Raw genomic sequence first — 27,838 nt, forward strand, 5'->3', positions numbered from 1 at the left:
TTGTCGCCAAATGGGCGATTTCTCGTCAAATGTGGCAACCCTACCTTTTCCTTGCCACTTCATGGCAACCCCAAATCTGCCTTGCGGGAAAGCCATCCCGCCACGCCTGGACATTTCATAACAATATTCTTTTCTTAAAACAAAAAAGAGCTATCAATAAAATAAACTAATCTTTGAATAAAAACAAAAATCAACGTAAAAAGAATTTTCAATTTAACAGCTGCGTTTATTCTAGCTTTCTTTATTGAACGTAAAATCGAAAAATAATAAAGTATTAAAAAAGTATATTTTCATTCGAATAAAACTATAAATAGAAATATATAGAGAAACTTGTAATATTGGCGTTATCAAAAAATTTAACCTTAATCATTAGATTTTATTCTGGATGCAAAAGACAGCATACACAAATGTCGAGTTAGAATCGATTGATTATAAGATATTAAAAACAAACTTTTTTTTTGACACTGACATTATAACGTAATACTTGTCGCAAAATATTGGCAAGAACTTCAGGTTAAACGACGTTTTAAATGGTTAACTTACATTGAATTAATCAATATAATTTTACAATATTGAAGATAAATGAAAGATCTTAGGCATTGTTTATTGGCAATAGCGTCCATTTATTGCAAGAGTATTTGATCACCAACTAAAAATAAATATCACGAAGAAATTTTCCTTCGAGGTATTTAATAAACAATATATCTTTCGCTGCATTGCCAAAAGTAAATTTTTGCACGACATATTTATAGCGTAATTCAATAAAAACGTGAATCCTAAGCGAATCCTATTTAAATGTACAGCTGCAGAAAAGAGTTAAGTTTCAAAACAAAGTTAAGATAGTTATTTCCTTTTCATCCCTTCCTATTTATTCCCTCAAAAAACAAAACGTAAATGTCAAGCATTTGCAGAAGAAACATTTAGTTTTGCTTCTCACACACTGAACTAAAAATCGAGTAAGAAACCGTAAACTTGGATCGTAAACCTTAGAACGTAAACCGACTCAAGGAAAAGGTTTGTAAGCCCTTTTTTTATTTCTATAAATTGGCTACGAACTTGGCACATCTCCTAAAGCTCCTCTGGGCCTCTTGATGTCAATGTACCCCCTACCTATGCTGCTTTGTTCAAACTTCAGTTGCGGAGATAAGAATAATGAATTCAGTTACTCTACATGAATTTTCCCATCATGTCACTCTAGTAAAGAAAAAATGTCTTATTTTTACTCCTACATATGTCAGGCTCTCAAAGCTTGTTCTTCGAAACGTTTTATTTTTTATGAACTCAATTAATTAAAAATCTGCTGCCGCTGACAAGCGATTTTCTCCCACGATCCTTGAGAAAGTCTTAAAAAAATTCTTTCTCCACAGCTGAATTAATAGAAATACGCCGCCATTAACAGACGGTTTTATCCCCCCCGTCCGATCAATGAAAAAGTCTTACAAAAATTTTCGTTCTCAAGACCAAGTTCAATTAATTAATTGAAATCCACTGCCACCGATAGACGATTTTCTCCCATGATCACTGAATAAATCTCAAAAAATTTCTCCTGCTGTTATTATAAAAAGCGTTCGGGTATTAGGGATAATCACAATTTTTTATCATCCCATTTTATCAGTCTTTGAATAACAAAATTGCTTGGATTTTCTGTCGTAATTTTTCAAGCCATTTTCTCACTTTGTAAGGAAATTTCTTTCTCCTTACCGCGGATCTTGGTGTTGTAATTGGAAGCACATCTTACTAGCAACTGTAAGGTCCGGAGTTGGAATCCCGGTGAGGGTATTGTTGATTTTTTATGCTTCCTGCTCCGAAACAAACCAAACAAACGACTTTACAACTTACCAGTAAAATTCGTTTCTCGAATCTTGAAGATTCCATTGATTTTAATTCCTAGAAAACAAAGTTATGGATTATTTTATCAATGTGGTTCAACACGTATGGGCCAAACTAAAAGAGCGTTAAAATTTCCTATTAAAGAAAAAAATCGTATACCCGAAAAGGAGAAATAAAGAAATCTTAGGCAACTAATCATATTTAATAACTTAACCACGTTAAGGAAAACATGGACCTTATAAGAAACAGACCAACCCAAATGGGTTTTCTCCCTTGCCCTGGCGCATCCCGGCTGTCACCTTGACCACACTCGGGGGAGTAGGGACGACTTGCAGAAACTTAACAATAGTTGGCTATTGCAGCGCGTATAATTTTCAAGGAAAAGTTGGTGATAAAGCCTCATTTCACAAATTAGAATTTTTAGATATTTTTATTTTTGAAACTGAGATTGATTTTTAAAAATGTAGTATGTTTATCAAGCATAATTAACGTTCTAAATAATTATAAAGCTGTTGCATGCTTTCAGGTCTGGATATTTTTTTTTAGCTTTTCTTATGCTGTAAAAGGAGATTTTTATCTACTTTATTAAAAAAATAATATTTTAAATCTGAACTAAAAAAAATTTTAAACAAACAATTTTGTCTTGCAATTTTTATGTTTTTTTATTGGAGTAAATAAGTAAAAATTACTAAAACCCAAAAAATGGGATTTTTGAAAGTTTTTGTTTAAAATTCTTAATTGTACTGCTTTTTTAAAATCATATCTGAATATTATAGCATAATATTCTACAAAGGAGTTTTATTTCAATAATATTTTATAATACATCATAGTGATAAACACTTTTAAAACTTTAAAAATTTTTATGCATTTATTCTAATGTTAAAAATTGTATTTAACTGTAATAATTAATTGTGCTAGTATTTTATAGTGATTATTTTTTGAGTTTATTTCTACTTCTACATAAGTTTTATTATTTATTGTGAATTTATTTTACTAGCGGCAGCTCAGAAAAGCTATTAGTTTCGAAACGGCATTTTGCTTTGTTTCACAATAAATATTCCTTTCACTTTGCAAACTGTTGCCACCAAATATTATCGCCCTGTATTATATTTAAAGAAATTAAATAATGAAAAATCTGCATGAATGCATGCATGTTTCTCTCGCACTGTGAAGAAAACAACGGAATTTAGAGCCATCAAATTTTGAATTACGTAATTCTCCACCCGAACATGGGCACCTGAACGGCCTTATTTCGAAACTTTAACGAAGTTTTGATTAACAAACTCAACGAGTTCAAAGCAAGCAATGGCAACCCTGGGCAGAAAATAACATTTTTATCTCCAGCGCGGAAATTCTAAAGATATGCCATTTCCAAATATTTTGTGATATTGCTCTTGAATTGAGTTTTATGTGGTTTACTTGCGAAGAACATGATATTTAATAAATAAAGGTAACACACAAAACGTTACAAAAAGCGCTGCTTTGGGCGTAATATAAAATCAAATCTGAGTGCTTCCAGAGTTTATCTTTTTTTTCCTCATTACACTCAAAGAATGAATCCGAATTTTATGAATTACTAAAATAAATAAGCATCTTCTAATGTTAATAATTAATGATCATATAATCAAATAAATGATCGCCTTGTTATGTTATAATAATTTTAAAAACTATTGCCTGAAAATGCTTACAAAATCAAAGAAAAATATCAGGTCTTGTTTAATTTTACTTTATTTGTTTCAAAGCTTCATGTGCTATCAATATTATTTAATTTTACTTTATTTGTACACAAAAATAAGTTAAGTTTTGCGTTTAGAATTTTTACCGTTTTACTAAAGTAAAGAAATTTATACAAGAATTACACTTGAAAAAAATGCGCAAAATGCAGTAAAAAGTGCTTTTATGAGATATATTAAATCTTATTTGCAAAAAATATGACCTTCATAATCTCATCATTTATTTCATCACATTTAATAATTAAAAACAGTTATGTGACTGGTTATGACCACTGGGTTATTCTATCGCTTATAAGATCCATGAAGGAAAAGCAAAGAAATGACAAAATAATCCAAGATCATTCCAGACATCTCACACCGCACGTGAAGACATTTTTTACACATACTGTGTTACTTCAAATAAGATGCGCGATGTGGTTGTAAGTGTTGAACAATTTTGGCATTTTTTCAAGGTCAATTTTGAACACAACGAGACTGTTTTTTTATCCCTGAGATTCAGTGAGATCTTGGACCACGGGTGCCTCTCTTCAAGAACAAATTATTTGAATAAAAAACATTTCGGATGACAAACTATGTTTTGAGTTACGAACACTTCAAGTCGGCAACAAATGGTTTTCAAAGGTGTTTTAAACCAATCTTCAATACAGACACTCCGGAATTTCTGGAAGCAGTGGTGTTGACAATCTGGAGACTTCTGGAAACATTTTAATTTTTCCCACTGCTTAACTCTCACTAGCAAAGCCTAGCAGCAAGTGATTTCCTCCAGGTATGGCCAGATTGGGTTGAGGGAGAGACTTGGTGGGCTTTGACATTTAAGAGTTTATCTGTTTTTTCTAATATTGTGTCACAAGGCAAACTATAGGCTTAGAAGTTAACAACGAGAGAAGCATAAAAATAAGCTCATCAAGAAAAAACTGGACCATCTTCAGAAACAGCAGCAAAAGGCGATGTGAAGGAAGTACTTTCCGAGGAAGAGAAAGGAAGAAAAGATGAACCTAGTTCTTTGATCCGTGAAATTTGAGCAAAATGGGGTACGATGTAAAGTTCCCATGTAACGATATCACTATGATAAATCAGTAGTTGCAGCATTAGCATTTTCAATGACAATGTGAAATCTTACTTAAGAAGTACTTTAAAATCTAACAACAACAAATCACGGAGGACAAGTTTTGAGTGAAAGAGGTTCAGTGAGACTGAAGCAAAGTATACTAAGACACAGAAAAGACAGAAAAAGATCTCTCACAAAGACAATTATCAGATGGTTTTACAGAACAGGGAACTCAAACAACAGCATGTCTTGTTTTTCTATTCTTCGTCACTTTCCACTTATACAGTCCACTTTTCTTCTTACCTTCGTGGTCAAATTAAATCCACGAAGACATCCCTCCTCATAGGACTCGTGTGCTTTTGCATAATCAAAACAAAACCAACGGAGAATAAAAAAAAAAAAGAATAAATGACTACTGAAAGGAAAAAGAATAACTGGAAGTTGCGAATTTAATTTGATACATACATTTAATTTGATATATTAGAACATCTCCAAATTTCTGTGGTTTCTCAAATCAACGCGCGTTTTTGCTAATTATAATGCTGATAAGAAGTGACATTGATTAAAGAATATGCGTAACAACGGTCTTTTCCGCTCACATTTGCATAATTCTAGCATGTGCAGCATAAGTTCTGTTTCAGTGCAACAATGGAGAAAGCAAAAGTTCACTTTCTTCACAGTATGCTTATACTAAAAATTATGCATGCTTATTATGCATATTTTAAAAAATACAATTAAAAAAAGGTGTTTGAGCAATAAGCTTTTATTTAAAATGGATCTAATAATGGACTAAAAGAAAAATACAGTTTAGTATATAGTTTAATGAGTATAATAGATTAAATAATTCTACTTACAGAACTCATCTATAGTTTTTTATCGCGAATAATAAAAGCGTGGGACGCCTATGATAAATTTAAAACGGTAATGCCTTACACATTTGACAATGCAATTAAAGTAATAAATTTCGTTATTTAGGCGCTCCACGTTTTTATTATTCACGATATAAAATTGTTCATACAAGTTTCATTAAAAAAGGTACTTTTTCCGCTCTATTCGATGGCGCAAAATGTCAAATTTGGATATGCTTAGTTTGTTCGTTTATCAGGACTAATATTTCTTCTAATTGCCTTCGCAAACATAACTGGAGTCCTGAGTAGGAACAGGGAGTTTACTTAAAACTATGTTTGTGCAAGTGGGGGTAGAAGATAGGACACAAATGGGAAGGGTTTAATTACCCTTTATTTCTCACAGTTTACAGCTGTTCCAGCATTTCGGGATAGAAAGACCAGCACTTATGGTCTGAAACGTACAAAATAAGAACTGAAACTTAAATAAGAACTCAAGCTCAGATACTTTACAAAGCCTAGTAACGCGAAGATTGGCCTTTTATACTCTACGTATGTAGTGAGCAGAATGCAGGAAAACTACAATACGTCTTCAAGTATCAAAGAGAACTAAACTCTGGCTTCAAAGGCAGACAGGAACTGACTGAAAAGCGTGCAAACGAGGTAAGGTAAAGAGAAGTCTCTCTCTCTTGGCTAAAAGCCACAACCTAAATGCTTAACAGTTTGCAAGCTCAATTTGCATAACCATATCTGTTCGAGTTTATTCTTACCGAAAATGGAAAATAAGAGAGGATAGCAAAGTTTTAAAATAAAATAAACGTTAGTAAAACTTAAAATCCTTACACTTTAAATGAAGATATGTGCGAAACTAAACAAACAAAAAGAAATCTAAATCGAATTTTGAAAAAATCGCTTTACGACATTGCACTGTCATCGACAAAAAGTGTGTGTAAAAAATTTGAACTCGATATTTTCAAAAAATAGATTAGAAATCGATCACAAAATTACACTCCTAATGAAATACCATGGGTCAATTTCATAAAACCTTATAAAAATGGGAAAAAAAAGTGCTAGTCAGACTGCATACAATTTGTGCTATATAGTATCGAAAAAATGCTGTTTCTGATTAAACAGTTAGAAGATAGTATTAGAATTTTTTTTTAATGGCCGGGCGCTTTAGTTTATAGCCATTAGCCTTGCGCCACTACAAGGGCCGGAAGTGGTAGCCATTTCATTATGGAGGTGGCTTAACAGGTGGCCATCGTTGCCTCCTCTGAGGAGACGGACAGTTACAACCATGCCTTCTACGGGATTCGAACCCGGGCCCATCACTACGGTAGTCAGAGTCACTAACCACTGTATCGGGTAGGCAGCAGTTCAAGAAATTTGAGCGTGGAAATTTCACCCTCGAAAATGATGTCCGCTCTGGATGACCTCCTCTGTACACGAGGACATATTAAGAGAAGTTATCGCTGAAAATTTGAGTTATACATTCCAGGAACCTCGAGACACACCTTTTTGGATGATCATGGATGCGTGGTTCTTAATTCGTGGTCCTCTGAACAGTGGTGTTTCGTGAATCCACTTCAAGTATTCCGCAAAAATTTAAATACACAGTTAAAAATTGCTGTAAAAGAAAAATCAGTACAATGTACAATAGTTGTTGCATGGAACTGTAATCAGCAAACATATAACGTTTTGTATGCTTGGCCCGACTGAGCTCGACATTGAAGACTCTTTGGTGAATTATCAACGAGTCCTTTAAAGCATTACAAAGTCAGAAGAAGGTGTAAAGAACCCTTTATTAAATCAACTCAAGTTTCACATACATTATCAATTCGTACGAAAAGCGAACACTTTTGGCTTAACTCAGAAGATAATGAATAATTTAAAAGTAATGAAGTTAAGTATAGCCTAACGACTTCACAGGTTAACTACCGCGCAAGCTGGATCTGTCTCGAAAGTCGGCGTAATCAAGTCTAACGGCAAGGATAGCTCAACGCCACAGACATCTAATCGCCTGAGAATCAAAAGTTAGCAACGTGTTTTCAAGCAAGTAGAACACGCTCTGATTGCACATTCCAAAACCTTCCCTTAAATATTAGCTTCTTTCTATCTCATTCGAATACACACGTGCTAGTCTGTTTGCATTCTGGCAAGAAAGTCTGAGTTGAAAGAAAAAGCGATAGGAAAGCTGCTTAAAATAACTGTTAAGTAAATTAAATAAATGCCCCCAAACGCCAACGACAATTAAACTCCCTAGTTATGCATGTGGTGCCATAAATTTAGTATAGACCTAATTGTTATGAAAAACGACGTCATGCATTACACCGAATGATATTCATCCCAAACGGAATATTTGATCAAGTAGTTTCATCGTTAATTTTATTAAAACCAGATTGCTGAAAAACCAAATTTTCAAACAACCTTTTTCGTCTATAATAGAGTTATTTGTCGTGAGCAATATTTTTTTTTTCTTCATTGCGCCCTTGATTTGAAAAACGATGGCCACGCAAACAGAGTTTAGGGTTCCTGAGCTTCAAAAAAAAAAAATTGAGAACCATTGCCGTACAATAATAATAAAAATATTGCTTTTAATTTCGTGAACTTTTAAAAATAGCTTATCGCGCATCCATCCGTAACTGTCGAAAAACGTTTTTCTTTTTTAAATGAGGGGAAAAAGAACATTTTTCTAGAGATGAAGTATAGAGAGAAGAAAAGGAATAAATGCTGTATCGAACTCAAGGAAAATTATAAAGACATTTTAGTAAGAAAAGAAAAATTACTTTTGCCTTTTCTTTTCCCTCTTCACGGGAGACCCTAATATGTCATCTTCTTCCTAACCCACTAAGTTCCAGTGTGGGAAACGTATAACCGAGCGCCGAAAATTACAGTGTAACACGCAACATTTACCGGATGCTGTCGTGGGAAGAACAACTTTTTACGTTTAGTAATTGATATCGTAAAATGTTTCTCGATGTCAAATGAAAGAAAGAAAAAAAACTTTTAAAGTATTATATGAACCTCTCCCCGAGTCTCCTGTATTCAATTACGAAAATAAGTTAAACAAAACTTGATATAGCTAAAGAGAGGATTGGTTGCAGTTAAAAGTTACGGTCGTAGACAGATGGTTATTAAAAACCCCTTTCGTACATATTAAAAAATTAAATATTATGCAAGAGAGGTGAGCGACAGTTTGAGCCTATACAAATCAGCTGTGTGTTTAGTTTGCATCCTGAGGAAATACTTAAGATTGATTCATTCCGAAATATTTTTCATTTTCTTTTTGGTTTTTGCCGCAGGCTCTGAAATTAAGTGATACACGGAAATTTCCACTACATTTAAAAACGCTTCTGTATTTTTTTTTTTTTTTTTTTTTTTTTTTTTTTGAATAAATGTCTAGCATGTATGTATGTGCAAAAATTGAACTGGATATTTAAAATTAATTTTCAAATGTTTTTAAAATGAATTGCAGTAAGTGCAATCTGAAGATTGCAGATTACTAACTAATATTCCAAATGAGAGTTTACTATCAAAAATCCTTTTAAATGAAAAAAATATTTAAATTGTAAAACATAATAAAATTTTCAAATATATATAATGACTCCGTACATCTAAAAACCAGACAAAAAAGTACTATCTTAGATTGGCTTCGATTCTGTATTAAACTCAAGCAAATTCGAAGGCGATTAGACAGCAGGACAAGACAAGAAGAAGTAGGTGAGACACCAGTTGACCATTGGTGTTCCAAATATAGTCCCACCGCACTAATTGTGTAGCTCTGACCCAGTTTTGATAGAGAACATTCCGTGGAACGGATACAAAGACCTTCTACCTCTCTTTCGCTACACCAAACCACTCGAGAGGACTTTGGACTGACCACTTTACGTTTAAAAACATCCAAGCCGTTTCCTAGATTCGAAACCGGGCCTAACAATACAGAAACCTGCGTCGCTAACCACTATACTAATTCCGGTGGCAAGCTATTAGACACAGGTTTTTCTTCTTTATGTACAAAAGTAGTTTCTGAAGAAGAGGGACCTCGAAATCTTGATGGTAGAAGAGTCAGAGCCTTGGTCTTCCAAGGGCCTAACTGACCCGGGGTGTTCTACAGATAAGTATGGACATATCTGGGCAAACACGTGCTAGTACAAATAAAGCGCCCAAAGCTTTGGCTAGCGACAGAAGTTACCTTTTGCCGCTTGAGCATAATAAAACTCGTAGACTGGTTTAGGCTCATACTCGGAGGTTTAGCGACAACAGAAAGTATTGCCATTTCCTGAGACATAAGATCTTTAATTTATTATACATGCATCCGGTAGATTTTTGATTTATTATTCACATCTCATGTATACCTTAGGTCGGAAGCCTGGTCATTGGCGCATAACTTAACATAACATCTCATCTTATGGCTTATCAGCCGGTAGTTTGTCAGCTCTGAGACCGCGCGCAGAATGTCTTGAATTTATCCTTCTATTTATAACAGGGTATAACTTAACATTTCTTAATAATTTATGTTTACATCTCAGTCTTTAAAAATACATATATATATATGTTATATATATATATATATATATAAAATCATAATGCAATAGCTGATGTAGCAATGTACACTAATTGATGTAATTAAACTGAAAAAAAATTGTATGTTATTTAGGTATATCAGGCTTCATGAATAGCTAATATAAATGAAAATGGAAAATAATTACAATCTGATTTCTGAAAAATATATTTAAAAATATTTTTCGATAAAATTTGCATATTTCAAGTAGAAGTATTTTATAATCTTTTTAATGCAGTTTATGGTAAATTGCTTAAGTTAGCGATCGTTGTTAAAACACATTTTTTGATAAATGAAGTTTCTAACGCAATCCGTATGAAACTATAATAATAACAATGCATCGAACCTGAAACAAATCATCTCCCAAACTGCTTAAAATCCTACGAAATAGAAGAAAGTTCAGTCATAAAAACTGCGAAATTTTTCGAATTAGCTTAAACGTTTCGAAGCAAAATAAACTGAAGGGGAAAAAAAAGAAAAAAAGTACTGCGATTACAAGCGAGGAAAGAACTCACCCTCGAAGGAAAATAGGGGAAGCGAATATCCACTTTTAGACACGCATTCCACTTTGTAAACTCATCCCAAAATAAACAGAAAGTGTGTTAACGGCGTGCTGTTTGCATAACAATCCAATGAACAAAAAAGAAACCAGAACAAAACCGCCGGGAATTGGAATGTGCGGTGAAATATGTGGCGCATTTTGTCTTTGTTAATAATCTGCAAGTATAAAAAAAATTACGTTCCTGAAGATACGAAGACCATTATTAATTAAAATAAGCATTAAAGAGATAGATTTTAATTTTAAAAAATCATTAAATTATGTTGTTCCCCGAATTCGAGAAGTTTAAATTTTATTTTCTTTAAATGATCTGTCAAGAGTTACTGCATCCCCTAGTGTGTCTCTTCTAGTGGTAAATGGTTATCAAGTTTAGTTAGCTAATTGGAACATCCGTGATTTGAATCCGAGAAAGAACACAGTCTACGTTTCACGTGTTCCATTCCTGCTAAAATGATATACCGTTGACGCTACCTAATGTAATCGCGGTTAACGTTACCATTCGGATATTGTTATCGATTTTTCGAAGTCCAGCCCGTTTGTATACGGAAATATGGAAGATACATGGCTTGTGATCAACAGTTCGGGTATTATCATCAGCATATTATAAAACAAAATTCTAAGCTGAAGTGCAGTCGCCAAATACGGTCAAAATAGATTACAAAAATTACCAAGTGGCAGAGAAATGTCGTCAAGTGAGGGTGTTAAATTGTCAAACAGCTTGGTTTCGATTTCAGTCAACCATTAAAAATTTAGCAAAAAAGTAACCTTAGCTTGAAGCAGATTTTAAATAACTCTTTCGATTTTGATGGTGATCAGACAACCTTTCTTCTTTCAAGAGTCTGCATAATTTTTTCTTTTCCCTTAAAGGAAACAAATCGCTTAAAACATCTACGACAAATTAAGGTTGTTTTTTGCATAAATTAAAATTTTGCACTGGCATGTTCTGACAGCTGCCTTCCAGATATTAAGATGAGGAGTACAGAATCGGTCAAATAGTTTCCAAAAACATTATGAAGGAACTTTTGCATTAAAGATGTTTTGAACAGTTCATAAAAAATCTTTTATATTTTCTTAATTAATATGCTGAAAAAATACCTATTTAAATGTTTCTTGATATTTTTATATTAAATTAATTGCTATTTTGAACAATATTTTTTTCATCGTTTAATGTTTTCATTCAGTTAATGTTATCAACAACCATGGACAAACGTGATCACATTAAACGGCATCTACTGTAGTTTTAAGAATAGCGGCGAAATGAAAATACGGTTGACGATAATTTGTCCTCAGGGATTTGTTCGACTGGGCCTCATGTTTCTCCCTAGTCGTCTTCTCAGTGATGAAGAATTGTAAAGAATTATCGCATTATCACGTTAATACCATCATGGTATCTCGTAGCACAACCAGATGAGAAACTGTAAGATCCTAGATTCAAATACAGTTAAAGGCACCGATGATTTTCCCAGTTACTCCGAAAAGCCTTAAATTTTTCCTGTGGCCGAATTTGTCACCATTTGGTTTCTAGAAGGTCTCGTGCTTGACCAACTCAGGCTTTAGGTTGGGGCAGAATGTAAGGTATTTTTGCTTTCCCCCCATGCATGTTCTCATGCTGGAGATTATCAACACCTCCAGCTACATTACAGGAAAGTTAGGGGTTCGAAGTTTGGTAGGCGCACAACTGATTTTGTATACTTCCTGGTTTCAAAAACTCTAAAGGCTGTACAAAATTAAATCCATAAAATGTGCGATTTAAGATCCTTAATTATGTATTTCATTTACTTAATTCAGATCTGATTAAAAAATTTAGGTATATTTTCAAAAACTATATTTTTAAATTCATTTTACATTAAACAGAGATGTCAGTATTATAAAATTAGACAAAACCCAGACTTAGATGGGTATTAATTTTTATGAAAAGTTTCTTACATTTCATGAGAACATTTCTCAAGTTCCTTTTCTTCGAGGACATGATGCTAATTTGTTGATTTTGCCGGATATAAAATCATACTTAAATAGATGCAAAACATATAAACAATAAAAGCAGGAATCACTGGCATTTTATAGAATAATGCAACTTAAGGCATAGGCAGAAAGACTTTTAAATATCTTCATTACCTTCGGAACATAGATGTTTGCAAGACAGCATTTCTAATAGCGCCCTTTTTCAAAGGAAAAGCTCAAAGACGAAGAATTGTCAGGAAGATTAGAAAATAGTAAATTTATGTACTTCTTCCAAAACCTGAAGATCTATGAAGAATAATCAAATTTATCCTTCCTGTGCACTGTTTAATTTATTAAAATAAATATTCCATAAATTACTGGTTTCAGATTTTTAGAAAAGTGTCTATCAAAACATGTACACCTGAAAACATATGACATCTCAATTCAAAAAATTAGCTAAGATATAGTGCTTATTCCCATGCTCGGAACTACATCATGAATAGTTATTATGCCTGAAGCCTTAGCAAACTGTATTTATAAAATGACTCTGGCATTTCTAATCAATTTTCGAATGGAAACACTCCTCGGAATGGCGTCCGTTGGTCTCGTACTTTCCAGCAGAAATGCGTTCATTTTTAAGTTCCTCTACCCTACAAAGCTAATACACATTTATATACTTGTTAGGTTCCTAGCAGCCAAAACGTGAAATCCAGTGAGGAAGTGGAATCATGGATCTTCCAATGCTAGCAGAACGTACTAACCACTTACACAAAACGCAGGAAGTACGGCAATACTTTAAATCCCCACACACAAACTTAAAAAAAGACTGTATATATATATACTTAGGCATATGTATTACACATACTTAGGCATATGTATTACATTGTACATTTTGGGCTTGTAATTCTTGAATCAACAAATGTTATCTTCATATTTTAAAATTTATTTAGAAAAGTGTATTACACTGAATTTTTGCCAGAGTTTCTTTCGGAGGGGTGGGAGTAGAATTGGTATTGTGTAAATTACGTTTGAATTACTTTACCTTTAAGTATTGGCTAATTTAATTGGTTATTTCGTTTTAATTTGAATTCATCGACTGGCAGCTTAAAAGATGGCAACAAAATGGATAATACTACCCTTTTATTTAAGGAGAGTTAGAACCCCAAAATCTTCAAAAAATTGTGATTTCGGATTTCAAATTCTCTACACTTTTATCTTTCTAAATATACCGTTCTTTAATCTCTATGAAAATTAGACCAGTAAAAAAATATAGTTTGAATTTGTCATCTACTGCTTTGATCAATGAGGATTTGTACATAAAAACGCGTTTTTCTCCAAACGTGATTTTTTATACTCGATGTACCTTTTCTCAGGAACTACTGCTCACAGGTATCTAAAATTTTTATGGCTTATTTATTAGGTTCCCTAATATTTACTGAAATGAGCTTTTTGTAATAAACTTAGAAAAAAAATTTTAAATATTTTTGTGTGAGAAAAGTGCTAAATTTTACTATGCCTAACGAAATATCCTGTAATTTACTCTAAAATTCAAAATGTTTCAAAAGCTCATTTCAGTATAATCAGATAGGTATACTTTAATTACAGAAAAAATTTCAAGCTTGTATCTACAGCAGATTTTGAGAAAAGGTACATCGAAAATGGCCAATTTAACATTGTCGGTATAGGGGTTTCTGATACCCCTTAAACATATGTAAAACAAACTTCTGATTTTAATTGGCAGTAGTCCCTCTTCATTTTAATTTGAATATTCCCCCTTCTATTCTAAAAGTAGAAATTGCTTCTGATAACTTTCTTCACACTACGTTATTTCTAGATTCATCCATATCATATGATATTTACATAACGCTGGCAACGAGAGCCAACAATAATTTTAGAGCTTTATTAATTATTCAGTCAAATGGTAATGAAACCAAAACTAACACACTCTGAATTATGATTTCATTCTGAATACAATGCGTTTCCCTTCTACACAGCCTAACTGAATTGCTGCTACGCTGTAACCGAAGAATGTGTTATTAAGAAGCAGTCGTTCTTCTTACCAAAAATATATAAAAATGTGATATGAATTAATGTACTATAAACAGATTTAATAGGAAGTAGGAAGTAGTCGTAAGAACAACTGCTTCTTATTAAATTTGTTGTATACGTTATTATAATTTCATGCTTCAGTACGTCATGTATGGGCCCGACATTTCAAAATCATCGTCATTACACATGATACATTTATGTTCGTGTATGTATATTTGTAGATATATACATTTTTTCCATCAAAGTGCATATTTTCTTTAAAAAATGTATCGAGCCACATAAGAAATGTTTTGTTATATATTTTAAAAAATGGATGTTCTGCATGAAAATTGTATATTGGCATTGGCAAGCATTGGAGGACCACTTTATCCGGAAATGTCGTTTTCTTCTATTCCAGAAATCCAAAAAACTTAGATAATTCAAAGTTCTGATTTGTATTTTAGAATAAGATTACTGCATTGTACTTTTGAAGAAAATTCTAACAAAAAATAGCATACAAAGTATTTAAATATAAAAATAATCTATCAAGTGCAACTGAGATGAAAACAAAACATAGGTCATAATTCAAAATTCGCTTGCGGAAAAAAAATTAAGATTTGCAAAAATCTTAAGAAAAATCTCATAAAATTCTCCAAAAAGTCGTGGATATTCATGCCTCGGTAATACTACTACCTATTTGCCTGGAAAACGAAATTATAGACGTATAGCTGCTGAATGCCGACATTTTTTAGTCTTAAATAGCTAGCTGTGATGGCAATAAATACATACTAACATAACAAAAGAAACGCATTCTTTCTCCTCGCTTTTGAAACTCGACAGCAGCTGATATCCTTCATCTAAATCTGTCACATTTCAGGCGAATTCAACCAGGAAAGTAATATACAAGTACATTCTTTATTTTCTGTACGTGTCATTCACAACAAAGGATAATCTTTCGTATCTATCAATGGGGTTTCCTTTACATAATGGCATGCATGCTAATCAGTAGGACGTTGACTTAAATTCACAGCTAAAGAAACTGCTGTGGTCTCTTCCTTGCAAACTAAAATATAAAATTAAATCATCTAGAAGGAAAACACATAGCAAAAATAAATTTCCATTTTTTTATTCAATTTCAGTTTTAGGATATTATTTGAGTACATTTCATTGTCTTAGAAAGCAAAAGCAGGCAACCATTCTTTCGAATAGTAGAGTTTAATTTTCCAAAAAAAAGTGACTTTTAAGTCAGATCAACGTGTAGGTTAGTAAAGAGACACCGAGAATGAATTTTTCTTGCAACACCCACCAGGGATTGATTTCAAAAACTAGAAGTGCTGGAGCACCTTAAGAAAGGCTAATCAGGAAGGATTAATAAATAAATAAAATAACTAATAACTAAAATAATATCTAATAAGTAAATTTAAATTCAACAAAATATAAAAAGATAAATAAAAATTTATTAAATTAATAATAAATAGTGAAATAAAAAAGTAAAATATCGACCTCTTCATATTTGGGGCTTCGGTTTGAATTACATTTTCACTCAAAAACTAAGAATTTAAGTCCTGAATTACTATTTCGAGCGATGATAGAAACAAAACCTATTCGTTTTCCAGCACAACAAAGAAAACTGGTAAAGCAATTAAAGCATCACCTAATTAGAAAAGTAAGAATACTAGAAACAGTATGAGAGTGTGGAAGAAAATTTTAACGAGGAAACGTCGCTTCGAAAACAGAAAGAGAAGAATCCAACAGGACTTAAAAGAAACCTCCTTAACTCTGAGAATCTAATATTTTCTGACCATCATGTCATGGCGATATAATTCTAGCTGTCAGGAAGAATATGAGAAAGACAAAATTTTTCCGAAACCAACCACAACGAGAGAACAAACGTAATGGCTCTGTACAATAATTTTCGTGCCCTTTATTTGGTTACATCTTTCAAAAAACCGCAGAGAAAAGTCACTAGCGTTGCACGTGCACGACCAGAGTGATCACTTTTAGTACTATCAGAAACGAAAAATTTATCCGCTTTCATATATTCATTGCACTTCCTTGGAGAATAAACCTTTGGCAGGTGGGTGGGTTTTTTCGGTAGGGCAATGTAAGCTCCGACACGCATGCGATATCAGACAGAAAAATAAATCTTCGCGAATAGTTTAGATATCGTCTGCTTGGGAGGAAATTTGCAAGTAAATTTGAAACGTATTTGGTTGGGAAAAAAACTTGATTACCATATTTTGTAAACAAACCTACATAAACAGCCTGCAAATTACCAAGTTTTCCAACTTCAAACAAGGCCCAAGTTATATAACTTGTAAAATAATAGTTATTTTTTCTTTGATTATTCTGCAATGGCAACTATTACCGACCAGTTGAAAGTTTAGAAAAACCTACCGAATACAGCCTACGAAAACGAATGAGCTACATGCGCCTGATTAACACTTACGTCAGATTTATGAACAGTTTCACGTTTGCAAAACTTCTATCCGATTCGAAAAAGTGATGGAATGTGTGCCGCACCTAGTTACATGCAATCTCTCTCTATTTCCACGTGTAAATTCGGAAGTTTAAGGACATCGTTTCGATGTAACAGTGGCCATTTTGAAAACCGCGAAGGTGGATTTAAAGATAAAGATTCTAGATTCTAGCAGATGTTCTAGGAGTGGCATAAATGTTGCGCTAAGTGTATATCAACGGTGTGTGTACGTCAATAGTGACTCTTTCTTTGACATTGAAAGTATCTTAGATTCAAAAGGATCATTGATGAAAATATTCCATGATTAATAAATTTATTTTAATTCTTTTGACTAGTCGTCGTTTTTGAATACAGTGTCTCAAAAAAGTGATGGGACACTTGTGCTTTACAAAAGGAAACTGCAATAAAATAAATTTAAAAAACGTGTAAAATTTTTTGTGGGTGTGTTTCATACTTAAATTTAGTAACAATCATTACATAACATATATTTTCTCAAAATTTTAAAATATTAATTTAATAAAAATACAATTGTTTAGAACGGAGCAGAAAATGGCTCACTTAAGTGATGGGACACTACGTACTATGCAACAAAAATCGTCTAAAGTAAGCAATAAAAATATCTTTTGGGGTATTTATTTTTACTCAAAAGCAATTGCCAATAATTTATAAAATCGTCTGCAGTATTTCTCTCCAGTTTATTTTGGAATTTTTGTGTTTTTTAGCTCTGTGCAGCCATGAATGCTAAACGAAAAGAAACTTTGCCTGAAATTCGAAAATTAGTTATTAATTTGCATATTGAACGTGGAAAATCTATTAGAGAAACTACTGAAACAGTTAACTTCAGTCATTCAACAGTTTTCAATATCATTAAACGATATAAAAAGAATCATATGATTCAGGATAAAAGAAGACCTGGCCGACCATCAAAGCTATCCAATGGAATAAAGCGAATTATCGTTCGAAATATTTAAAAAAAATCCAAGAATAAGTGCTCCTAAAGTTGCTGCTGATTTACAAGCATTATATGGAGTAATTGTTAATTCTGAGACTATTAGAAGAGTAATTCGATCTACTGGATATCACGGTAGAGCAGCCAGGAAAAAATTCTTCGTAAGTGAAAAGAATAGAAAACTCAGACTGGCTTTCGCAAAATCCAACATAAATAAGAATTCTGATTACGGGAATGAAGTTATATTTGCTGATGAGAGTAAATTTAATATATTTGGTTCTGACGGTAGAATCTTGGTGTGGAGAAAACCCAGGGAAGAATTTCGCAAACAGAACTTGGTGCCAACAGTAAAACATGGTGGAGGAGGAGTTATGGTATGGGGGTGTATGTCGTCCGCTGGAGTTGGTAATCTTGTTTTTATTGACAGTATAATGGATCAGTACAAGTATATTGACATTTTAAATCAAAATTTGAAATCTTCAGCACGAAAATTGAACCTTCATAACGATTTTAAATTCTACCAGGACAATGACCCCAAGCACAGTGCTTTGAACGTTAGACTCTGGCTGCTGTATAACTGTCCTGAAATAATAAAATCACCCCCACAATCTCCACAATTAAATCCCATAGAGAATATTTGGCAAGAATTGGAATCAAGAATTCGCAAACACACCATTTCTTCAAAACAACAATTAAAATCGGTGCTTCAAGAAGAATGGGATAAAATCACTCCAGAAATCACAAAAAAATTAGTCGAATCCATCCCAAGAAGATTAAATCATGTTTTAAAAGTAAAAGGAAATCCGACAAAATATTAAAACCTTTTAAAAAGCAAAATTTTTGGATAAATATTTGATGGAAAAGTAAGTGTCCCATCACTTAAGTGAGCCATTTTCTGCTCCGTTCTAAACAATTGCATTTTTATTAAATTAATATTTTAATATTTTGAGAAAATGTATGTTATGTAATAATTGTTACTAAATTTAAGTATGAAACACACCCACAAAAAATTTATTTTATTAAATTTATTTTATTGCAGTTTTCTTTTGTAAAGCAGAAGTGTCCCATCACTTTTTTGAGACACTGTAGATCCATTTTGAAAATACGCTGACGAGAAAAACTAAAGAAACAACAATAAAAAGTTTCTTTTTGTTAATTCTATTAAGTGAATTATTATGAAAGGTAGTTCTTTGGTAGCTCAAGATTAAAGTCATCAAGTGGTGCAATGAAATTCATATTTGCTACACAGAAATATGCAAATTTTTGCTTCCGTGTGGAAATGAGTGCAAGAAAGTGCTTTATTTTAAAGACTGTACGGATAGCTGGATAAAAGTTTCGCGAGTGGAATATGGAACATGTCACAGAGAAGGCATTTCACGGATTGTGAGAAATAGCGTGATATTGACAGAATGAAAGAGAGACAGAAACTGACACAAGCCTGTAATGACTTACAAGTAATCAGAGGCATTATGTCAAGAACCTGTAAAACCTTTAAGAACTGGTGATATATGCAGATCAACAAGTCGCGGTCGAAAATGTGTCACAACAGACTCTTATGGCGCTTATTTAGCAACGACCGCTAAAAGAAATGGACAACTGACGTCAGCTTAGATTGCAAGGGAATTCGATGCAGATTAAGGAAATCGACTATCTAGATAAACCGTGAGTGACAGCCTGCATAAAACAGGGCTGTATAGAAAGAAAACATGTGTTCGGCTAACTGCGAACTGCGCTCGTTTGCAGTGGTACAGAAATAATAGTGACTGGAGTACCACGTATTGAAGTTAAGTTTTCTTTACTGATGAATTTCGCTTTTGTGTTCAAAGAAATTCCAAACATGTTACAATCTGGAGGTGCACAATATGCATGAAGACATGCGAGAAAGACCATGAGTGATGGAATCATGGTATAGGCGGGCATCATTCTGAATAGATGACATTCACTTACGTATTTTGACCACTGCAGATATGCTGAAGTATATAGTAATGAGGCTCTTGATCCTTATGTGAAATTATTTAGGTCTGCAACTGGTAATAACTTCCTCCTAATGAACGAATGCTGGTACCATAGCGCTGAACCAATGACTGATTTTCTTGAGGGCGAAGAAATCCAGAGGATGAAATGGCCCACATATTACCAGATATAAATCTAGTAAGTAGAACATGCATAAAACGCATTAGGACCTTGATGTGGATCACAACCCCCCCCAATAACTCTCTAACAGCTTCAAAGAACTGTCCATTGTGAATACACTTTGTTACCGCATGAACTTCTTGACAATCTATTACACAACATAGAATATCTCTGTAAAGTTTGCATTTCGGTCAGGGTAATCACATAGATTTTCATGTACCTCTAAAACGTTGTAACACCAACTTTTCTTTACCCAATTTTATATCAGATTCTCATGTTCTTACGAAGAAATAAACAGAAATCAGCAAATTTTCATTCTGAAAATACGTCAGGGAAGATAAAATGCAGATCAGATTCAAGTTTTACGTTCTTAACTGCAAAATCATACAAGTTGAATACATACAAGTTACTTCAATCATACAAGAAGAATTTTGATAGTTACTCTTTTAATTTTTCCCGGCAGTGTATAAAGTTAATAATCTGGAAGAAAATTTTAAAAAATTTTAATTTAATGATCCACCATACTAATAAGATATGGTAATGTCATTTTCCCTTAGAAAAGATTAAAAAAAAAAGATTTTACTTCTAATGTATTGGCAACAGCTGTGACCATTTTTCCTTCAAAGATGTGACTTCTATGAAATTAAATTCATAATATCTATATATCAGTCAATACACTAATTTTTCTGAAATAAAACGTGCTTTATTAAAAATCAAAAGTACAGAAGCCCGTGTTAACTTAGAGTTGTAGTTTCTAACCAGTTTTAAGTTATTTCTGTCCTATCATTTCCGTTGCTTCACTTTACTTCATCCAGAAAATGGAATTTGAAGTGTTCGATGCTTAAAGTGTCACATCTGTGCAGTTTAGGAAGATAACGATACGATTTAATTCTTGAATTATGATTTTTTAAAATAGCAATAAATATAATTTAATAATAATTTTCATTTGCTTTGCTGATCAGTAGAAAATCAAAACTTATTTGCATAACAGATACCTCGGAAGAAAGATGTCCTCATTTTTAAAATGGTTGCGTTTTAAAAGTTAGAAAATGATCTTCATAAGGATGCGAGCAGTTTTATGCAGAGCAGCCCTTATATAGGCATCTGTTTTTTTTTTCAAATTGTAGCAGACTCGCTTAAAAATGCAAGCACCTTATACGTTAGGTTAAGTTATTTGACCACAGAAAAGTACACCAGTGCTTTTGCCTAACGGAAGGGATACCTTCAAGGAGCACTTTTTAAGGAAACTGCCTTATATACAAGTTACACAGTCCGCACCTTATAAGAAATTATCGTGCTGTAATTGGTATAGCATCGAGCTCGCTGCTGGAAGATCGATAATTCAAATCTCTGCCTCACAGAGAGCAGATAATAGTCTTCAGATTTCCGTCATACGTGTAAGCACAAAACCTTCCGCAAGCGTTCAGTAACTATATTCCAGCTGCCTCTCTAGATGCAATTCATGCCAGAACACAGGCGAGTTGAAAAAAACAACTGGAAAACGACAAGTTAATCTAAATTACGCTGAAGCATTTGGACGTGAGGGTGGTATATATCATAGACTTCAACTTCTGCATGTACCGAAATTACTAAAGAACACAAGGGATTGCAATTGCCAGGGTATTGGTCATAGAAGCCGCAACTGCAAAGCATCGCCTGTCTGCGTGCAGTGCTCACATAAATCTTACAAATGCATCAACTGTTACCATTCCAATCAACACTAAGAAACAAATTACCCCACAGATAACGCAGATAGCGCACCACATTGTCATTCGTCAAAAACAGCACTTTTTGCAACAGAAAGTACGATTGTTTGAATATTTTATAAACTATTGATAGACTATTAACTATGGAAGACTGACGACTATTGTCTAATAACTGTTGACTATGGATAAACTATTGATAGACTACAGACGGATTATTGAATATTGACCTGCGTATTGACTAATTCTATAGGCTATTGACTATTTATGGTTAATATCTTCTATTGCATCTATGACCAATGTATTGAGTCTGTGAACTATATAATGTACTACAACTATAATTTATATAACATACATATAATCAAGACAGTCCTTCTGTTAAAAATCAATGTACAAATTATATCCAACGTTTGAAACACTTAAAGTGCAACACGTACAGGAAATGTATCAAAAATGGAAATTTGTAAATTTCTTACTAAGAAAAATATATACCATCAAGATTACTTAATTTGTTTGGTCTATATCAGAACCTCAGGTCGATGTCATCTGGATGGAGATTTAGAGTTCAAATCCCTATGAGGACGTCGCTGTTTTTTCACGTTTTTCGTTCCAAGAACTTAATGTCTGTACAATGGCGTACAAATTATAATGTGGTGGACGATAACTTGTCAGCATCTGAATTTAATGGACTGGCTCTCGTCTTCTCTTTGGTCATCTTTAAAAGGAAAGAGGATATAAATAATTACCACATCCCATTTTGCGTGCTCTCATGGTGTAATCGGTAACATATCCGGTTAGCAATGTGAAGATTCGTTGTTCGAATCTTGGCGAGGGCACTGGAATTTTTACGTTTTTTATTACGAGAGACCTAATTGGTCTAAAAAAAGGAAACTTTAAATCTTGCTTGTGAAACGGTATCCCTTACAAAGGGTAGTTTCTTACACGATAGGAATTATACTCGTCACAAGGGTGCCACAACTTTCAAGCCGGGGCAGTCTTAGGAAGGATTCTGTTTTTACGAACAATGATCGGCACGTATAATCGCCACAGGAATTTTACGAAGGAACACTTTAGGTATGGTACGCCATTGCGTAAAACGGTAATTATGTAAAATAGTATGCCGTTCGGAAAAACTTAATTAAACAAACTTTGTAAAATTCCAGAGTTTACTTCCGTGAAATTACCGTCAGATTATATGGGACATTTCTAATTTTTATTTGCTAATTCTTTAGTTATGAAAAATTTAAAACAATTCATCAAGCATCTGTTCAAAAGCAACCACAAAACTCATATTCATGCAGACTTCTAAAAAAAAAAGTCCAGAATTATATCCTCCTAAATATAGACGAAAGAGAACAAAACAAAAGGGCGACAGAATTCCTTCTTTTTTTCCCTTCTACGCTTTGCTTTGTACGCCCGTATCCGCAAAAGAAGAAAGGAGCATGTTAAATACAAGCAGTTTAACTATTCGTATAAGGACGTCGCTATTTCTCAGAAAGAGGATCTACGCTTGGGGTGACCGCATTTAGAAGAGAGAGCTCTTGATTTGTTGTACACGCTCCGAAGAGAGTGAAAACAACCTTTGACCACATAAAAAACCTCAGTTATACAAGTACTGGATGAAATATCGTCAGAACAAAGGTGAAATAAATGAGAAAGTTAGTCATACAATCCTATCAAACATTACATGACGTTTTCCTTTCACGAGTGCTATTTTAGTGACCCATTCAGTGTAAAAATGAGTGTTTTATCATGAATTCTTTAATAAAGAATATAGACGGGGTGACCATAGAGCGGCTTTCGCAAGCAAGTGATGCGGCTCTTTTGCAAATAAAACATATGTATCAAATATGGTAAACTATAACTATTCAATGGCCAAAAGAAAGTAATTAATTAATTTCATTTTTAATTTCAACATCTGTATGTCTTATTCAGTGTCCATTGTGAGCACATTCATTTCCCCTTAGCTATGTATGGTTGCGATATAAAGATTTACTCTATTATAAAAATTTCTATGTCTTGAAAGACCTTAAAAATGCAAAACTTTTATTCGGAAGATACAACTTGCAGAACACGTTCTCAAACCAAAAACGATAAAGCTTTGATTTCCTAAAAGAAGAATCGACTGAAAAACCCCAAGCTCGTAAGATTCCCTACTCCTTCTTTATCTGAATAGGTAAAATTGCAAAATTTCCATCATAGCATGAGCCTTGAATAGAGTTCTGTCTGGCACCTCAAACAAAAAAATTTGAATGAAATCAGAGAACTTGTTCATATGTTTTGTTTTAAGTGTCATGTACACTATATGGTGTCCTAAGATATGCTTATTATATCCCCGTTCGCCTAGATGGATTCACAATTGTCTCGCACAGCTTTTGTTCAGAACAGGAATAATCAACCTAACCTATACCGCCCAGCAGGGGAAATTTAAGCTTTCATGGTGGGCGGTACAGGTTTCTGTCTGAGAAAGATAAAAAAAGATCGAAACACAGTAACTCGTACATACAAAAGTGAAAGTTTAATGGATTAACCTATGGTGTATGTTAAAATACAATAATAATAAAACATGACAAAGTAAGAATGCTCACCGCACAGGGGTATGGGTCCCACCCAGGTGCCATTCGGCATGCAGACTCTTTGGAATGGCCCTTGCAAAGCATATCCTTGTACGCATGTAAAGGAGACAGCTTCTCCGGGATTGTAACTTTCTTTCACGGGATGGGGCCTCCCAAAAGCAGGGGCGCCCGGATATCCGCACTCGAGACCTGCAAAGAAAGAAAAATTTGTTTAATAAAGAAAATGCATCAAATTTGAATATTATACAGAGAGCTTTTAAAACTTTGCACGGCTAAATATATTTCTTGAATGGCTACTTCGGTATTTGAAGCTTGAAAAATGAATCAAATACATTATTGTAAAATGAAATCCGAACACCAAGAAGAAGTCAGTTTGCAGAGCGAATACGACGGCCTTTTTGCTTTGAGTGGTGGCACGTGTGCGACCGGACCCCTGTGGCCTCCGAGGGACAGTACCTTCCTGTAACCACTGCTGTCAACACACATACACTGTGCATACATACATCCCTACCAAATTTTTCTGCAATATCGCGAAAAGAAAATTCAATTCTCATAGCCCTATTAACACGGCCTCGTTCAAACTCAGTAAGCTGCTGTTACAGCCTTCCTCATCTTCTTAAAAATATTAATTTTTGCTTTTGTGTACAAAATAAAAAGGAAGCAGAATAAAGGATCCTTTTCTCCAAAACGGATTTTAAAATGGATTTAAAATTTATTCAAAATATTTTTTTTTCGTGACGTCTGTACCTACTTACGTACGTACGATGTATCTCTTATACCTCAAAAACTATTAATCGTAGAACGTTGGAATTTTGTATATGAGACTCTATAACACCTAGTTCCGCATTTCGCCTTTTTATTGCAATCGGCAGTTTCATACGTATATATATATATATATATATAATTTATTTACTAAAGAAATATTGATTATATTATCTCTTAAGATTAATTTTAGTTATCTTTAAAAGCGAGTATAAAAGTTTTGCAAATTTTTTTAATTTCAAAATGTGAATATCCCCGTCATTTAAAACATATTTGTGACTGAAAATATATGTCTACGACCAATGGCTGCGAAAATAAGGCTGCGTAAGGGTCTGGACAATGGTGTATAAATGAATATTTTAAAACAATGGTACTCTGCAATAAAGGTGCAGGCTCTTTTATGAAATTCCGGCACCGTTCAGCAAGACAGAGAAATTTTAAAAAGTGTACCCTGCCGTACAACTGCCTTCAAACTTATGAAGATTAATTTTTAACTTGAAAAAAATCAAACTTCATAAATGTTACTCTATTAATTAGGTTAATAAATAAAAATATTTAATGCATAAGAGAGTTCTGGCATTATGGTGTCGGCACCGTTACGAAGACTACTGTTTTTTAAAATTAAAAACTGATCTTTGTAAAGGTGCAAGTACTTTTACGCTGGGGCATCTTTATAAAGGTTTCTGTCTGGGAGAATAACAACCGACTTCAGTAAAGGTGTCTACACCTTTATTCAAGTCCGACTGAATGTGATACCCCTTATACTGAATCTGTTTAATCCGTTACCTGTCATTCTATAAAAGTATTGAATGTTTTTAGTTAGATATATCGTGAGTTAAATGCATTTTTATTTCAATCATTCCGATTAAAAAGTAAAAAATAATATTCTTAGGATCTTCATCTATTGCTTTTAAATAGCTTATTTGTTAATCAATGACAGGCAGATTCAATTTGAAAGATAAAAGGTTTGAAGATAAGATTCTTTTTGATTCACGTCGCATATAATCAGTCAGATCAAAAGATTATTTGAATTAAAGCAGTCGCAAGAGAGTAACAAAAGTTAACTAGAAAGATAAACTTCCCAAGAAAACAAAGACATGTTTCACAAAGGGCACAGAGGCTATCTGACCGAAGAGAGTAATGGAGAACTTTCCAAGCGAAACTGGCTCGTGTCCACGTTGCACATGGGGAAACTCATGCAGCCAGCTGTTCGTTTGAAATCGAATTTTAGGTCCAAATACCAGTGTTCCGCAACTTACCCGCTCGGCTGCTGCTGGGTCGAAAACGGACAGATGGACAGCAAAGAAAAGAGCACATGAGACTAAAATTTCTAATGGAAGACTGGATGTATTCATACTAAACTGGACTGAAAAATATAGGACTATATGCACATACACATCATACGTAATTACATTGATTATCAAACGAATCGAATAATGCTTTAAATTAAAATAATCAACTAATATATCTGTCAACGTTCAACCCTTGTTTCAATCTCCAATTATTAGCCTCGAATAAAAAAAAATTATGTTAACTTCCCGAGCGCATGGAGAGAACCAAAATTTTTTGATTGCTCTATGATCTCTTTCAGGCTGTTTTTAATTATTTTCACATTTGAAAACTTTACTTGCAAACGCAAATATTGCTCAGCTGAATGCGCCCACGCCACATACATTTGTTTTCCCTTCGTTCTTCTTTTTTATTCCCCATTTTTTTTCTCTTCGCCTTTCTGAATCATAGTAACCATGATGTTGATGTCACTGCTAACGCAGGAAATAATAACTAAAGTAAACATAAATAATAACTGAAGTAAACAACGACTAAAGTAAGGAACTGATGTCTTAAAGCTCATTCCTATCATAATATTTTAAAACTAACATCAAAACAGTTCACAGAGTGCAAATCTTAAAATTAGACCATAGTAATAGAGTAATAGGCTTATAACATACTACTGATTGTATTAGTGGAATCTTAAAATTTACGGTTTTAAATATATGAAAAAAAAACTGTTTTCCAAAATAAAAGTTTCAAAACTTAGGATTCCATTTTAAATTGCTTTACAATTCGTTGCCATCCACAACTTCAAAATAAAGAATAATTAAACCAAACATTTTGATATTTTTCAGTGTTTTTAAATGCTAAATTAGTATTTTTGCGTGTTAACGGTTTGCGAATAAACAAGACAGAACAGCAAAACAATTAATCAAATATTTGGAGCCTTTTTTACAATTCTAAACAGTCATAGTTTTCACAGGTGAATATATCTGTAAGAAATCCGGATATTTTTATCAATTTATACTTTTAAATATAAATAGTATTGCAAACATTAAAAAAGTATGTCAACACTTAACACACTACAGACATGAACATTGATCAGCTGACTGCATCTACGATATACACATTTTTTATCTTCACCTTTTTTAATACAAAATGAATGGTTTCTTAGCATTTACAGCTATAATAGAATTCTCTGGTCCATAATTATGACATTTCATAATTACGGACCGATTTCAGAAGTGGATTAAAATTAATCCCATATTAATCTATGCAAAACCGCATCCCACATAAAGAAAGATTCACATAATAAACGCCATCTTAGAACAAACAGCATTCGTCACACGTAAAACCACTACATGCAATTCTTTTTTTTTACGAGTACTTTAGTTGCTGAAACCGCTTAGTTGGTAAGCA

At 33.4% G+C, this 27,838-nt stretch overlaps 1 protein-coding gene across 2 annotated transcripts in view; it reads right to left on the minus strand.

Moving 5' to 3' along the window:
* The window catches only part of LOC118188605 (sushi, von Willebrand factor type A, EGF and pentraxin domain-containing protein 1-like), a 160,264-nt gene that overhangs the window by 55,978 nt on the left and 76,448 nt on the right, over positions 1–27,838 (minus strand). For both annotated transcript variants that reach the window (XM_085824917.1, XM_085824916.1), the window contains exon 2: positions 24,398–24,574. In XM_085824917.1, the coding sequence (XP_085681043.1) occupies positions 24,398–24,574 (177 nt within the window). The remainder of the gene's footprint in view (positions 1–24,397; positions 24,575–27,838) is intronic.

The sequence above is a fragment of the Stegodyphus dumicola genome, chromosome 10 (assembly GCF_044657685.1).
Source record: "Stegodyphus dumicola isolate Sdum_Otavi_A_Nest chromosome 10, ASM4465768v1".
NCBI lineage: Eukaryota > Metazoa > Arthropoda > Arachnida > Araneae > Eresidae > Stegodyphus > Stegodyphus dumicola.